Raw genomic sequence first — 17,554 nt, 5'->3', positions numbered from 1 at the left:
AAAAAAGGCATGAAGAGAATGTTGATGTCAAAGCACTACATCAAAGCGATAATGCAAACTTTAAAAAAAACAGTAACCAAGGAAATTTGGTGGCATAAATTGAAAATAATGTTATTTTAAAAGATTTACTTTTGGGAAACTATCAGTCTCCCATCTTTTCTGACAGGAGTATGCCCACACTGCCTTCTTACAGATTTCCCTAGCCCCTGCCGAAGTCTGGCTCCAGAGCGCTTTGAAAGAGTCTGCAGCAGAGACACAGCTGCTCCGTTGGCAGCTCCTCAGGCCACAAAATGGCTGCACAGCAACATCCAAACAACATGGCTGCTCTTTCAAAAGAGGTAGAGGATGTGAGATGTCCGTTGCAGGTCCAAATGAAAATGGAAACTCCCTACCAAGCAAATGACAGTGCAAAAGATGGAGAAGGAGATGGCCTTGCCACCATTCCATCTGCAACCAGTGAAGAGTTCACAAGAGCAGTGTCCAAAGTAAAGCAGGAGCTGGCCGAAGAGCTACCACAGAGCTGGGAGTGCCAATGGCAAAGGGTGCTAGAGGTGGTACCTGCTCCCTTCATCACTCCAGTCTGGGACAGCTTGCAGTTGCCTCCTTTGACTCAAGGGGGCAGCACCGAGGCCTACCTGGCCACCTTTGAGCGTGTGGCGGACGCTTCCCAATGGCCACGGGAAGAGTGGGTGACTCACCTTGTGCCAGTCCTTAGTGGACAAGCTCAGCAGGCCTATTTCAGCCTGGATGCAAAAGACAAAGCTGATTATGGGAAGGTGAAGGTGGCCATTCTGAGGCTGGATGACTATCTCGCCCTCGAGGCGCACCGCCAGCGTTTCAGGCATTTCTGCTACCGGGCTGCCGATGGGCCCCGGATGGCATGTCAGCAACTCCAGGAGCTCTGTCACTGCTGGCTGAGGCCTGAAGGCCAAAGCAAGGAGCAAATCCTGGATCTGCTCATCTTGGAGCAGTTCCTTGTCATCCTTCCACAGGAAATGCAGGACTGGATTAGGGAGCGCGGTCCGGAGACGTGCGATCGAGCGGTGGCCTTGGCAGAGGAGTACCTGCAGGAGCAGCAGGAGACAGAGAAATGGGCCCAACAGGTGAGGAATGGCTAGTTTTTCTGGGGAGGATGGAGGACTCTCCAGGATAGCAAAAGGGAAAGTGCAATTTGCTGCCATGGGAGATCAAGTAAAGTAAGAGCTGTGAGTTGAAAACAACAGCCTAGAAAAAGGCAGTGACAGGCCACTCCCGTTCTCTTACTAAGAAAACATGAAGTCACCAGGAGTAAAGTTCAATTCATAGGAGATTTTTAAAAATTTTTATACATAGACATGCATAAAATATTTATACATACATACATATATATATGTAGAAATGGGTATTGTTTTAGCCTTTATAAAGAATTGGGCAATAAAGTACACCCCGAAACCATCAGTATAGGTAATCCTCAACTCATAACTGGTTGCTTAGCAACTGTTCCAAGTTCCGATGGAACTACTTGGGAAAACTTACAACTCAGATTTGATTCTCCACCTGTCATGTGATTGTACTTCAGGCACTCAGCAACTGGGCCACATTTGCAGCATCTCCTGGTCATGTGACTGCATTTTACAACAGTTTTGCCAAACTGGCATTTACCTCCAGTTTTTGGCAAAACTGTGCTTATTACAAAACTGTTGGTTCACTTAATGACCGCCATAAAAAAGTTTATAAGATCAGGTTGGTTACATGACCAAGCTGCTTTAGAACCATCATGAGTGAATGACTATCAAGACAGGCTCCGTTATAATTGTAATTCGAAGTCTACCCCTATTACATGTATAGGTGTATAATAAATTATGGCCTCTTACAAGACTTTCCTGAAAGTACACAACCCCAAACAGATACACACAGATATATGTATATGGATACTAATAATGAAGAAAATTGCCTACCCAATTCAGAAAGCAATATGTATCAAACAAATGGGAAGGGCAAACCAAAATCTTTAAAATTAACTGTTACCCTGTTTGTAATCAGTTATGATTGACTGGAAGATACTGGACAAATCAGTATGTATTTCCATGCTGGTTACTCTGTACTAAAGTTGTAGGTACGTGCACTATTACTGTGTGTAAATGAGCCAAGTTGGGTAGATTGTGGGAAGAACTGATTGTCAGCTTTGGAAGCCATATTAGGCCGGAAACTTCCATGCTGCCACCTTCTTGTGTGGGAAAGTAGGAGGGGGGATTTAGTAGAGGAGTTGTCCATAGACATAATAGCATTCTTGCTGTCGGTCAAAGTCAGGGTGATCCTGCATCTGGAGAAGGAGAGGTTGGAGTGATGTCTCGAGATGGGACGGTGGTTGATTGGAGCATGTGATCGACTGAGGAGTGAGGGGATGGTTTTGGGGGTTTTGATTTACTGAGGGAAAACCCGGACCTCTCAAATTCGTACATTTTCCCAGATGTGCCAGTTTATCTATTCTAGTAAATAGAACTATGAAAAATGCTTGCTTCAGAGTCTTTACTTGGAGTTGGGTTTTCTTCTGGAACGCTGACACTGATCAGCAAACTCTATCTGCATTGTTTGGGCTGATTGCATTGCTTGTTACTGCCATTGGAATACCGCAATCCCTATTTGTTTTGACTGCTGAGGAATCACATACTATGCTGCATATCCCATCTTTTATTGTATGGGCAGTACTTTTCTTTGTGCATCAATATGGAGTAGAAACTTGACTAACATGTCATCAAAGTTCTGCACTCAACATCCGTTTCAGCCTACCAATTGTATCCAGTACAGATGTCCATAATTCTAATATATATCCTATCCTTCGATTAGCTATTAACCATGTCTTTCTATCTTTATTTCAGATAACTGTACCAATTGAGATGGTGATAGTTAACTCACCCACTATAGATCAGGCCCAGTCAGAAGCAAAACATCTCCACAAAGAACAGGTTGACAATGAAAATAATATTTCTCAAGGTAACTGTTTTATTTTATTAAACTATATATGAAAAGAAAAACTATATATTCAATAATGTTACTACATAATTCAGCGATTACGGTACATAAAAAAAGCAGAGGAAGCCCTGGAAAATTAAGTTTTGAACAAAAGAAATTCTAAAAATATTTTGATATTGCTCAAAATTCTTCATTGCCTCTTGGTCAAAAAAAAGACTGGCTAGAAGCACATTTCAGCTACCCAGTGCTACAAGTCAAGCCATATTCTATTATTTCTCCATGCCTCCAAAGTCTATAATTCTTTATTGAAAAGTTTTAAAAAATTTTTACAAACATTTCCCCTTCCTCCTCCCTGCTGTCCTTCCAACCCTCCCCTTCCCCTCCCTCCCCCCCCCCACTTCCCAGAGCAAAATACAGGGTATAACATTTGACAATCATAAGCTAACATAAGCTAATTATCAATAGTCTCCTATTGAACTTTTAACTCCCCTTTTACTAAACTAAAATTAAGTACTTTATAAAATCTCTTTGATCATTCATAAGCTATTTGAAATTTTTTAGTCCGATATTTGCCTTGAATATAAATCAATCCATCTTTTCCATTCTAATATATATTTCTCATATGAATGGTCCTTTAGATATGCTGAAACTTTCACCATTTCTGCTAAATTTACTACTTTTAATGTCCATTCTTGAATAGTAGGTAAATCTTCCTTCTTCCAGTACTGCGCCACCAAAAGTCTTGCTGCAGTTATTAAATTCAGAATCAAATTAGTCTCTATAGCTGTACAATCTGTAATGATACCTAACAAAAACAACTGTGGAGTAAACTTTATCCTTTTTTAAAAAATATTTTGAATAATCCACCATATTTTTATCCAAAATGCTTTAATTTTTTTACAAGTCCACCAAACATGAAAATAGGTAGCATCAACACAATCACATCTCCAACATTTGGGTTGTAAGTTTGGGTACATAAAAGCTAACTTTTTAGGATCCAAATGCCATCTATAAAACATTTTATAAATATTTTCTCTCAAATTTTGAGCTTGTGTAAATTTTACATTTCTTACCCAGATCCTTTCCCATGTTTCCATCATTATTGGTTCCTCAAAATTTTGTACCCATTTTATCATACAATCTTTAACTAACTCTGTCTCCGAGTCTATTTCTATCAAAATATTATATAACCTTTTTATATGCATTCTACTCTGGACTCTTAATTTGTTTTATCAAATTTTCTTCACTTTGTATAATACCAATTTTCTGATCTTTTTTCCATCTGTTCTACAGCTGTACATACTGAAACCAGGTTTGAATTGCCCTTTCCTCTCTTAGTACATTCAGAGGCTTTAACTGTAGTACATTTCTTTCTGTAAACAGAACTTCTTTATAAGTAGTTACATCCTGTCTTTGTTCTATACTTATATTTTCTATCGCATGTCTGGGTACTACCCACATGGGTATCTTGCCATTCAATTTATATTGGTATTTTTTCCAAACACGCAGGAGGGCATTCCTTAGTATATGACTTTTAAAAGTCCTATCCACCTTCTTCTCATAGACTAAGTAGGCATGCCAACCATATAGCAAATCATACCCTTCAATATTCAGTATTCTTTCATCTGTTAAATTAATCCAATCACTAATTGCTGACAAAACAGCTGCTTCATAGTACAATTTTAGATTGGGCAATTTCAAACCTCCTCTTTCACGTGTATTCTGCATTATTTTTAATTTAACTCTCGGTCTCTTCCCTACCCAAACAAAATCGTTAATGCCTCTCTGCCATTCCTCCAGATTTACATCCTTTTTAAGTATTGGAATCATTTGAAAAAGAAATAGAAACTTGGGCAGAACATTCATTTTAACTACTGCTATTCTTCCTAACAAAGACAGTTGTAATTTTTTCCATTTATCCATTTCTATCTGTATTTTATGCCATAACAATTCATAATTATACTTGTATAATTTCCCATTTGACGTTGTAATAAAGATTCCTAAGTACTTAACCTTTTTCACTATCTTGCATCCTGTTACTCTTTCCATTTCTTCTTTTTGATTTGTATTCATATTCTTAACTATCATCTTTGTTTTCCCTATATTTATTTTAAACCCTGACACTTGACCATATTGCCTAATTATCTCCATCAAACCTGTAACTGAATTTACTGGTTGGGTTAAAGTTACAACCAAATCATCTGCAAATACTCGTAGTCTATAATCATGTTGCCTGATCTTAATACCCTGTATGTTATCCGCATCCCGTATTTTATTCAGCAATACTTCCAAAGTTAAAATAAACAGTAGTGGAGACAAGGGACATCCCTGTCTTGTTCCTTTCTCAATTTTAAAGATTTCTGTGAGACTACCATTAACTATTATTTGTGTTGTTTGTTTCTGGTATATTGTCTTAATAAATTGTATGAAATGTTCTCCCAACTGCATCTTTTGTGCTACTTTCACTAAAAACTGCCAGTTCAATCGATCACACGCTTTCTCTGCATCCAGAAACATAAGCACTGCAGGGACTTGGTTGTTCTTCCCCAAATACTCCAGTATATTAACAATTTGTCTTACATTGCTTTTCATTTGTCTCCCTTGTATAAATCCAGTTTGATCTTTATGAATCACTTGTTGCATAACTGACATTAATCTATTTGCCAAAATTTTTGCAAAGATCTTATAATCTGTATTAAGCAATGATATGGGTCTGTAATTTTTGGGTTGACTATGATCTTGATCTTCTTTTGGGATCAGGGAAATAAAAGCTGTTCTCCAGGATGGTGGCACTTCTCCTCCCCGTTGTATTTTAACAAATAACTCCTTAAGAGGTTCTACCATTTCTAATTGAAAATTTTTATAATACACTGCTGTCAAACCCTCTATGCCAGGAGCCTTTCCACTTTTTAATTGTTTAATTGCCAAAATAATTTCCTCAGTGGTTATTAATACATTCAGTCTTTTCCTTTGTTCATCAGTAATTGCAAGAATATTTTTCTTCTGCAAATATCTCTCTATATCATTACCTTGTATATTATCACCAGCATATAACCTCGTATAAAAATCTAAAAATGCTTTCTTAATTAAATTCTGTTGATATACCTCTTTACCTTTATACTTATTCTATTGTACGAGATTTTTGTTTTTTCCTTAGCATATATGCTAACCACCTGCCTGGTTTATTTGTGTTACAAAAAGTATTATGTTTAGCATATTGCAAGTTCGTTGCAACTTGATCTGACATCAACATATTAAACTGTCCTCGCAATATTGTAATGGCTTCTTTTATATTCTTGTCATCTGGTTTATCCACTAACTCCTGTTCCTTCTTTTTTATTTCCTCTTCCAATTCCCTCTGTTTTTTTCCCTGTCTACGTCTGTAAGAATTGTTCAAATTTATTAAAACTCTTCTCATATATGCTTTACTTGCATCCCATACCATTTCCACAGGTGTACCCTTATGCATATTTAAAACAAAAAATTCTTTCATTAACTTTTTACATTCTATCACATTTGCCTCATATCGAAACAAGTTTTCTTTTTTTTAAAAAAATATACTTTATTAAGTTTTATATATATGCAAAACAAAAATCTCATTTCTATTAACATCGGATCTGCAGGGTTTATACATATGTACATAAAATATATCTGGTGTCACTTAAGCAATTTGTTGCTACTTACCTTATACTCCTTCTTTAATTCTATTGTTCATCCATGCATACCACCTTTCCCACACAGTATAATACTCTGAGTTTCCATCGTTGTTTATTTCATACGTTAATTTACTCATCTCTGCGTACTCCAGTATTTTCCTAATTATAAGTTCTGGTGGCAGGGTTTTCTCTTTCCAGAATTGTGCATACACCAGTCTAGCAGCTGTGGTTATATGTATTATCAGATGAATCTTTCTCTTTCCATACCCCTTCTTTACTATTCCCAGGAGAAATATTTCCGGTATCAATTCTATGTCTTCTCCAATTATTTCTTGTAGCCATGTCCAAATTCTGTTCCAATATCTTTTCACTTCGGGGCATGTCCACCACATATGAAAGAAGGTGCCCTGACCATGGCCACATTTCCAACAGTTAGAGTGCATTTTGGGAAACATCTTAGCTAGTCTGGCAGGTGCTAAATACCACCTGTGGAGCATTTTATACTGATTCTCCTTATACGTCGCGGCTCTAGTCAATTTGTAATTTTTATTCCATGCCTCTTCCCATTCGTTAAAATTTAAACTATGTCCTATGTTTTTTTTCCCATACTCTCAATTGGTTTTTAGCTATCTCTTCAGCTCTGTCCTCATCTAATAAATAGTGGTATAGTTTAGTCAAAACTTTTTTCTCCGATCCCATCAAAATTTTGTCTAGTCCATTATATCCTAATTCTAAGCCATATTCTTCCTTATCTTTTTGATATCTTGATTTTATTTGTAAGTAGGTCCACCAATCTAAATGTATACCTTGGTCTCTCAGAGTGTCATTTGATTTAAGGTTTCCTTCCCCCATCTAATATGTCTTTATATCTGCACATTTTCTCCATTCCCCACCTGTTTGGATAGATCAAGGCCTCCATTGTGGAGAGCCATTTGGGAACTTTAGTATAGTATCGCTGCCTAATTCCAATCCATGTTTGTATTAGGGACTCCCTAATTTTATGCCTATGAAAATAAGTTTTCTTTTTTTTTCCTGTGTCCCACAGGTAGGCGTGCCACCCCTTCTGTAGATCATGACCTTCTAAGGTTAGAATTCTCTTATTTTCCAATATGGCCCACTCCCTTATCCATACTACCATGGCTGCCCTGTAATAAATTTCCCAATCTGGGAGTCCAAAACCTCCCATATTCCTTTTTCCCTGTAGAATTTTGAGCGAGATCCTCGGTTTTTTCCCATCCCATAGAAATTCCCTGAAAATCTGAAAAAAAAAAAATTATCTAGGGTCACTGGTATATTTTGATATAAGAATAAAATTTTGTGAAGGATGTTCATCTTGATCGCAGCTATCTTGCCTATAAGTGATAATTTGATTTTCTTCCATCTGTCCAAATCTTGTTTCACTTTTTTAATTAGGGGAATATAATTGTCTTCCTTTAGGGATGAGCACCTTATAGTTATCCAAATTCCCAGGTATTTTATTTTTTTGACAACCTGTAATCCCAACGATTCTTCTATCTCTTTTTTCTGTTCTTCAGTTACATTCTTAGTCAGTATTTTAGTTTTAGTTTTATTCAATTTGAAGCCTGCCACCTCTTCATATTTGCGCAATTTGTCTAATACTTTTAGTCCAGATTCTAAAGGGTCTTCTAATATTAGGGCCACATCATCCGCAAATGCTTGCGTTTTATAGACTTCTTTCCTAATCTTTAGGACTTTAATTTCTTCATTTTTTCTAATTTTTCGCAATAGGACTTCTAGGGCCAAAATAAATAGTAGTGGTGATAGGGGGCAGCCTTGCCTTACCCCCTTCCTAATCTGAAATCTTCTTGACCTGTCGCCATTCACTAGAATGCTCGCCCTTTGGTTATCATAAATAGTTTCTATCATTTTTACAAAATTTATTCCAAATCCCATTGTTCTAATTTTGTTTAATCATAAAATTCCAATTCAAATATATCGAACGCCTTTTGGGCATCCAAAAAAATTAGGGCCATCTGCTTTCCGGGATGCTCTTCATAATATTCCAGAGTGTTTAATACAATTCTCAGATTGTCCCTAATTTGCCTCCCCGGGAGGAATCCGTTTTGATCTTTGTGTATACAGGCATTTAATATTTTTTTAATTCTTTCGGCCATTATACTCATGAATAATTTGTAGTCAGTGTTAAGGAGGGATATTGGCCTGTAATTTTGAATTTGTTTTAGATTGGCACCTTCTTTCGGTAGAAGTGTGACATACGCTTCCCTCCATGTATCTAGAATTTTTGCACACGTCAGGGCCTCATTGAAAATTTCCACTAATTTTGGTTGTATTGTTTCTTCCAATTTTTTATATATTTCTCCTGGGAATCCATCCGGGCCTGGTGATTTATTATTTTTGATTTTGGAGAGGGCTGTTTTAAGTTCTTCCATTGTTATCTTTCCGTTAAGCAGTTCCCTCTCTTCCTCCGTTATTTGTGGAAGCTTGGCATTTGCCAGATATTGTCTACTTTTTCCTCTGGGACCTCCTCTTCTTTGTATAGAGCTTCGTAATATTTCCTTGCTCTTTCTAGTTTGTCTTCTTCTTTATTTAAAAGGTTACCCTTGGCATCTTCTAATACATGGATTTGCCCTTTTTCATTTTCCTTTTTCAATTTATAGGCCAACCACCTTCCCGACTTGTTGGCATTCTCAAAGTAATATTGTTTTATTCTTTTTATTTTTAGGGCTAATTTCTCTTGGTCTTAAGATGTTCAATTTATGTCTCCACATCAGCCAATTTTGTTTTGCTACTTCATCTCCAGGGTTTTCCTGAAGCTTCCTTTCCGCTTCTCCTAAGTGGTTAAAAAGATCTTCCAAGGATTTCCTTTTTTCTTTATTTTTAAATGCATTGTAGGATATCACTACCCCTCTTAGATAAGCTTTCATTGCATCCCAGACTATTACTCGTGGTGTTCCTTGATTCTCGTTTTCTTTGAAAAAGAGCTTTACTTCTTCTTTCAGTTTTTCTATACATTCTTTATCATTCAATAATTTCATGTTGAGCCTCCATCTCTGTTGTTTCTTTCTCTTTGTACTCTTCCAATTTATTTCAAGGGGGTTGTGATCTGCCCAAATATTTGGGCTAATATCTGCCGTCCTTATATCTAATCCCACCTTCCTGGTAACCCATGCCATGTCTATTCTAGACCATGACTTTTGCGGGTTAGAATAAAATGTATACTGTCTATCGTTTGGATGCAGGGTTCGCCATATGTCAATTAAATTTAATTCGTCCACTAAGTCAAAAAATGCTCTTGGTAAATTTGCTCGTTTATTTTTGTTAGATTTATTACTTTTATAATCTTTATCCGGATCTACAATGCCATTGAAATCACCTATTATGCAAATTTTGTTGTATGCCAAATTTCTTAATTTTTCATGGAGTTTTTTGAAGTATTCTCCCTGTTTTTTGTTTGGAGCATAGATGCCCACTAATAACATTTTGGAATTACCTCTTGTAACCTCGATCATAAAGGTTCTGCCCTTTGTATCGTTATACTTTAATTCAGCTTGTATTCCCTTTTTTACATAGATTACTACCCCCCTCTTTTTTTTCTCTGCTAATGAAGTAAATACTTTGCCATATTTTGTGTATTCTAAACAAGTACCCTCATCCTTTTTTATGTGAACCTCCTGTAGGCAGATTATATCTGCATTTTGTTTCGCTAGCTTTGTGAGTATTAACTTCCTCTTTTTATAGTCATTCAATCCGTTAACATTTATTGATATTAGCGTTAGATCATTCATTCCTGATTTCCTTGTCTGGTTCCTAGTTTCTGTTTGTTCTTACGGCTCTTACTGGTCTTGTTTTTTTCCCTTTGGCTTCTTCTTCTTCCGTCTTCTTCTCCTCCGCGATTTCTTCCTTGCTGTTTCGTTTATGTGAGGTTTCTTCTAGGTTTGTTGCCTCAATTTCCTCTTTACTGCTCTGTTCTTTTTCCGCCCCTCTTAGCTGGTCGAGGAAATCTTGTGCTGAACTCAGACTGTCTATTTTTATTTTCCTCCTCTGCCAGGTGATTAGCATCCCTTCTGGCAGGAACCATCTGAATAGTATGTTCCTTTTATTCAGTTGCATGGCTAAAAATCTGTAGTCCTTTCTTACCTCCCTCACTCTTCTTGGCACCTGTTTTAATATAATCACCTCTTTTCCTCTATACGTTATTTGTCCCTCTCTCGCCATATTGTACAAAATGTCTTTCACTTTCTTTCTCGCAAACCTCACGTGGACTTCCCTAGAGACCTGTTTCTCCTCACGTAGTTCGTTTGTATCCTATAAACATTGTCCAACTCTCTGATAATTTTTTGCTTGCTCTGTTGGAGTACTTCCGCAATCAGTTCAGCCATTTTATCTCCCAAATCTTCCTCTTTGTCTTCTATGACGTTTTGGAACTGTAAGTAAAACGATGCCCTGTCCATTTCTAATTGGATTAACGAATCCTCTAACTCCTTCTTCTGCATCGTCAACGTCTGGTCTACCGTATCTAGTTTCTTCTCATTTTGTTCCATTCTTTGTTCCACCTTCTGGATCCTTTGCTCATTATTGAATATTGAGACTTGAATTTCATTCATCTTCTGGTCCAGTGCATGTATGTCCGTTTTTAATTCAGTATGGTTATATAACATTTTCTCCTGCATAGCCATCATAGTTTCTTGCAGTGATGGTGGTGTTGTAGATTTTTCCGTTTTGGGTAGGCCTTCTGTTGATTTCTGTGTAGCTGGGGAGGTCATGGTTATAGTGGGATTGGAGGGTGTCTTTTTTCCAGTTTTCAAGATCATTGATGACATGCTTGTCATTTCTCTCAGAATTATTTTTTGATCTCTAATTATTCCCTCAATGTTTCTCCAAATTATCATTCACTGGATGCCACCTCTTTTGTCTAATAATTCCATTGTTTTAGGGTACTAATATCTTTCTTAGTTTTCAACTATGAGAAAGGTCTAGTAGCCCCTCAATATCAATCTAACAATCTATGACACTTCCAATCAATGTCTTAGACAAATAACACTTAAATCACAGTATTGGTAATAGCAATTAATTGATTATACTTAATTAATTGATTATACTTAATTAATTTAACAGCTAATAATTGATTGGTTAATGTGAATTAATTATACTTATGAAGGGTTAATTCAAGTCCTCTATGCACATAAAATATCTAGCGTTTCCTAATATGTTAAATCACTCCCTAAAAAATACAATTGTCATCTAATCCTTAATTTCCTATATCTTGCTTGATTTTTAAAATTAATTTCCAATACAAAATATTATATAGCTATAAATAGGTTAAATTAATATGGATATGTACTACCAATACAAGTAAATATAGTTAAATATTTAGAAGGTTAGATATAGTTAAATATATATATGATAGAATGTACAAAAATATATGTTATATATGAAAAAAGATCCGAATTTGATAAATATAAAAATTTACAATACTTATTAAAGTTGGTAATAATATATAAAAGGACAAAATACTACAGAAAAGAATATCAGGAAAGGAGCAGATATCAAACCCCTTGTTTCTTTTTTTTTTCCCCTCTGAAAAAGTGTAATGTTCTTTACTACTCAGCCTCCAGACTTCTCCAAGCCTTTCTTCTTCTCGAATTCAGTGGTCAGAGTCAAAGGTATATTGCCTTAATAGATTGTATGAAATGCTCTCCCAACTGCATCTTTTGTGCTACTTTCACTAAAAACTGCCAGTTCAATCGATCAAACACTTTCTCTGCATCCAAAAACATAAGCACTGCAGGGACTTGGTTGTTCTTCCCCAAATACTCCAGTATATTAACAATTTGTCTTACATTGCTTTTCATTTGTCTCCCTTGTATAAATCCAGTTTGATCTTTATGAATCACTTGTTGCATAACTGACATTAATCTATTTGCCAAAATTTTTGCAAAGATCTTATAATCTGTATTAAGCAATGATATGGGTCTGTAATTTTTGGGTTGACTATGATCTTGATCTTCTTTTGGGATCAGGGAAATAAAAGCTGTTCTCCAGGATGGTGGCACTTCTCCTCCCCGTTGTATTTTAACAAATAACTCCTTAAGAGGTTCTACCATTTCTAATTGAAAATTTTTATAATACGCTGCTGTCAAACCCTCTATGCCAGGAGCCTTTCCACTTTTTAATTGTTTAATTGCCAAAATAATTTCCTCAGTGATTATTAATACATTCAGTCTTTCCCTTTGTTCATCAGTAATTGCAAGAATATTTTTCTTCTGCAAATATCTCTCTATATCATTACCTTGTATATTATCACCAGCATATAACCTCGTATAAAAATCTAAAAATGCTTTCTTAATTAAATTCTGTTGATATACCTCTTTACCTTTATACTTATTCTATTGTACGAGATTTTTGTTTTTTCCTTAGCATATATGCTAACCACCTGCCTGGTTTATTTGTGTTACAAAAAGTATTATGTTTAGCATATTGCAAGTTCGTTGCAACTTGATCTGACATCAACATATTAAACTGTCCTCGCAATATTGTAATGGCTTCTTTTATATTCTTGTCATCTGGTTTATCCACTAACTCCTGTTCCTTCTTTTTTATTTCCTCTTCCAATTCCCTCCGTTTTTTCCCCTGTCTACATCTGTAAGAATTGTTCAAATTTATTAAAACTCTTCTCATATATGCTTTACTTGCATCCCATACCATTTCCACAGGTGTACCCTTATGCATATTTAAAACAAAAAATTCTTTCATTAACTTTTTACATTCTATCACATTTGCCTCATATTGAAACAAGTTTTCATTCAGTCTCCAGGATCTCCTAGACCCCTCCCCAAACTCTAGTTCCATCCACACCGGATTATGGTCTGTTAAAGTTCTTGGACATATCTTAGTCTTCTTTACCCTGGAAAGAAAATCATCTGTAATTAGTATAAAATCAATTCTAGAAAAAGATTGGTGCCTATCAGAAAAAAAAGTAAAATCCTGTTCTTTAAAATTTCGTTCACGCCATATATCTCTCAACTCCATATCATCCATCATGTCAAAAAAAGATTTAGGCAATTTAGCCTGTGTTTGAACATTTGGCAAAAGAGTCTTTTTGTCTTTTTTGGTGTCCAATACACCAATCACCCATCATTATGCATGATTTGTAATCCATTTGTATTAATTTTTTATGCAAAAGTTTATAAAATTTCTCTTGTTGTTGATTAGGTGCATATACTCCCACTAAAAGTATTTTCTTCCCTTCTATTAATAGTTCAATCATTATATATCTTCCTTGTGGATATGCTTCAATTAATTTAGCCATTAAATCTGTTCTTAGGTATATAACTATACCATTTTTCTTCTCAGGAGCTGATGCAACAAAGTGTTTGCCCAATCTAGCATTTTTTAGGTATTTCTGATCACTTGTTCTAATATGTGTTTCTTGCAAGCAGATTACATCATTTTTAAACTGTTTCAAATAGTGAAATATTTTCTTTCTCTTTTGTGGTGAGTTTAGGCCATTAACATTCCAGGTCAAAAATTTATTTGCCATCCTTGGCCCCTGAAAGCTTATGGAGCACCGACTGGAAGTCCTCCTGGAATTTCCTCTTCGGTCTAGCTCCTCCCACAGCTTCCATATTTGTAATTGCAATTTCTTGAGTTATTATCTGACTGTTGCTTCTTTAATTCTTGTTCTTTATGTTTAGTTGCTGCTCGAGTTTGTCTTTGATCCTTGGGGTCTTCCATTTTTTCAAATAGATCCAGAAGTTGAACATCCTCTGAAAGTTGCAATGATTCTTGTTGAGTAGTCAAAACACCTTGAGCTTGTGCCTGCATTATTTCCTTTTCTCCCTTTCTGACCTCTCCTGGTTCTTTCCTTCATTTGACATCTGGAGATGGTGGGTTTCCAGCCTTTAATATGGTAGTGTAAAAATCTCTTGCCTTCCAAACTGAAGTGAGACGATGTCTCTCACCCAAATAATTCACCACTAATCCGGCTGGAGCTTCCCATCTGTACTGCAACTGATGCCTTCTAAGTTCATCAATTTAAAAAAATGGAACGCTTCACGAATTTGCGTGTCTATAATTCTTGATGTCTTTATAATTTCCAAATATTGGCGATATTACCAAAAAATCCCTACGCAATTTATATGCAATTTTTAATATAATAGGAAATGAATTTCATGTTACTGAAAGCAGCCTTCTATTTTACCAAGACAGGATATTCAGTCTTATTATTCAGAGACTTGTAATCAATTGACAAATGTAATTAGCCCCCTTCTCCTTATAAAAAGGGAGAATTGTTTGCAAAATAATCATAATAAAAGTTTTTCAGAAAGAAAGGATTTGCTGCTAATCTTTTTTATTATGTGAGTTTTTGTACTACAGTATTACAGTCTGGTTTCTGTTAACCCTTAACTTGGATCCTGGATTAATTTCTTCCTTTAAACCTTCTGAGAAAAGGAATGGATCCAAAAATGTGACCCAATGCCCTCAATTTAAAACCATTCTTTTAGGAACCGTTCAAAGTTACAACTAAAAAAATGACTTATGACCAGTCCTCACACTTACCATCACCACAGTCATATGATCAAAATTTGGGGGCTTGGCAATTAGCATGTGTTTTGCAATAGTTGCAGCATTCTGGTGTCAGGTGCATTTGCAGTCTTCCTAGCTGGCTTCCGGCAAGCAATTAATGGGAGATGCCAGATTTATTTATTCATTTAACAACAGTAGTGACAGCATGGCAAAAGAAAAATGGTACCTAGTAAAACTGAGCACGCTTCACTTAATGACCTTTCTTTTCAATGGAAATTCTGGTCCCAATTGCAGTCATAAGTCAAGGACTATGTATATGTATCTGACTCTTATTTCACAATTTTTTTTTAAAAGGTAACCTTGCTTTTAAGGAATAAAGTAGTTGACGATACTACAGGTAGTCCTCATCTTACAACAGTTCATTTAGTGGCCGTTGTACAGCACTAAAAAAAGTGACTTACAACTGTTTTTCACACTTACAACCGTGGCAACATCCCTGGGGTCACATGATTGGAATTTGGATACTTGGCAACTGGTTCATATTTATGATGGTTGCAGTGTCCCAGGGTCATGTGATCAGCTTTTGCGACCTTCTTAGAAGCAAAGTCAATGGAAAAACCAGATTCATTTAACAACTCTGTCACTAATTTAACAACTGCAATGGTTCATATAACTGGCAAGAAGGATCATAGGTTTTGGGCTCCATTGTAGTCGTAAGTTGAGGACTGCCTATATTAAGCAAGAGGGAAGGGGAGGAAATTACCTGTATTTTTCACATTATAAGACACACTTTCCACCCCCCCCTAAAAAAAAAGTGGGCGGAAATGTCTGTGCATCTTATAGAGTGAATATTGCGGGGGGGAGGGGAGTTGGTGTGGCAGTGGGGTTTGCCACTGCTGCCTGTCACTGCTGCTGCCGTTCGCTGCTGCCAGGGAACACTGGAGCCTTCACTGCTGAGCAGCTGATTGGTGATTGAATCAGCCTCCTAGAATACAGCCAATCAGCTGTTCTAGGCGGCAAGGATCACTGTCGCCTATCGCTGGCGGCGATCATCCCTACCACCGCCTAGAACAGCTGATCAGCGGTATTCCAGGAGGCTGATCCAATCACCAATCAGCTGCTCGGAAGCGAAGGCTCCAGGGTTCCCCACTGGCGGCAGCTCAGTTCAGTTGATTGGTGGTGGGCACAACAGAGCGGAGCCCTGACGAGCCACATGCTGGGGCTGCAATAACATGAAGCTGACCAGGCTGTTTGCTGCCAGATGAATACCTGATCTATGCTGGGAGGAAGAGGCAGATTTTTTTTATTGTTTTCCTCTTCTAAAGCTAATGTGTGTCTTATGGTCCGGTGCATCTTATAGTGCAAAAAATACGGTATATGAGAATATTGAGGGAAAGTCTTGCCTTAATCAAGATGCCCTACGCACAGTTACTCATGCGCTGGTCACCTCATGGATTGACTACTGCAACGCTCTCTACATGGGGCTGCCCTTGAGGACCACTCGGAGGCTTCAGCTGGTGCAAAGTGCAGCCGCGCGGGTTGTGATGGGAGAATCCCGATACTCCCATGGTACACCCCTCCTGCGCGGCTTGCATTGGTTACCGGTTGCCCTCTGGGTGAGATTCAAGGTGCTGGTGATGACCTACATGGCTTAGGCCCAGGATATTTGGCAGACCACCGACAGCCAGCAACGATATCCCATCACCCGGTTCGCGCCCATAGAGAGGGCCTGCTCAGGGTGCCGTCGGCTAGACAGTGCCGGCTGGCGGCCCCCAGGGGTAGAGCCTTCTCGGGTGCGCCCACCCTCTGGAATCAACTTCCCTTGGAGCTCCGATTAGCGCCCGACCTTCGCACCTTCCGTCGTGAAATAAAAACTTGGCTTTTTAAATCGCTTGACCTGGTCTGATGGGGGATTTTAAGGATTAAATTTTAAATTTTTTAGATTTTAGATTTTATTTTGTATTGTGGCTTCTGTTTTTATTATTGTGAGCCGCCCTGAGTCCATTGGGAGATAGGATGGCATATAAGCCGAATAAAATAAAATAAAATAAAATAAAATAAAATAAAATAATAAAATAAAATAAAATAAAATAAAATAAAATAAAATAAAATAAAATAAAATAAAATAAAATAATAAAATAAAATAAAATAAAATAAAATAAAATAAAATAAAATAAAATAATAAAATAAAATAAAATAAAATAAAATAAAATAATAAAATAAAATAAAATAAAATAAAATAAAATAAAATAAAATAAAATAAAATAAAATAAAATAAAATAAAATAAAATAAATAAAATAATAAAATAATAAAATAAAATAAAATAAAATAAAATAAAATAATAAAATAAATAAAAATAAATAAAAATAAAATAAAATAAAATAATAAAATAAAATAAAATAAATAATAAAATAAAATAAAAAATAAAATAAAATAA

General features: G+C 36.4%; 1 protein-coding gene across 11 annotated transcripts in view; it reads left to right on the top strand.

The window, feature by feature from the left end:
* LOC117666740 (zinc finger and SCAN domain-containing protein 31-like) overlaps window positions 1–17,554 on the top strand; it is a 31,365-nt gene that overhangs the window by 2,038 nt on the left and 11,773 nt on the right. For 7 of the 11 annotated variants that reach the window (XR_015734197.1, XR_015734196.1, XM_034419625.3 and 4 more), the window contains 2 exons: window positions 194–1,103; window positions 2,859–2,973. Coding sequence is in view for 8 of the 11 variants with exons in the window: in XM_034419625.3 (XP_034275516.1) it covers window positions 291–1,103; window positions 2,859–2,973 (928 nt within the window). In the remaining 3 variants the exon portion in view is untranslated. Of the gene's footprint in view, window positions 1–166; window positions 1,104–2,858; window positions 2,974–17,554 lie in introns of all 11 variants that reach the window. The other 4 variants (XR_015734195.1, XM_034419623.3, XM_060692814.2 and 1 more) reach the window with 1 other exon arrangement.

This window comes from Pantherophis guttatus, chromosome 4 (genome assembly GCF_059756535.1).
Source record: "Pantherophis guttatus breed Tessera chromosome 4, ASM5975653v1, whole genome shotgun sequence".
NCBI classification, from domain to species: Eukaryota; Metazoa; Chordata; class Lepidosauria; order Squamata; family Colubridae; genus Pantherophis; species Pantherophis guttatus.
The sequence above is the reverse complement of the archived record's forward strand: the minus strand, read 5'-3'. Positions and strand labels throughout refer to the sequence as shown.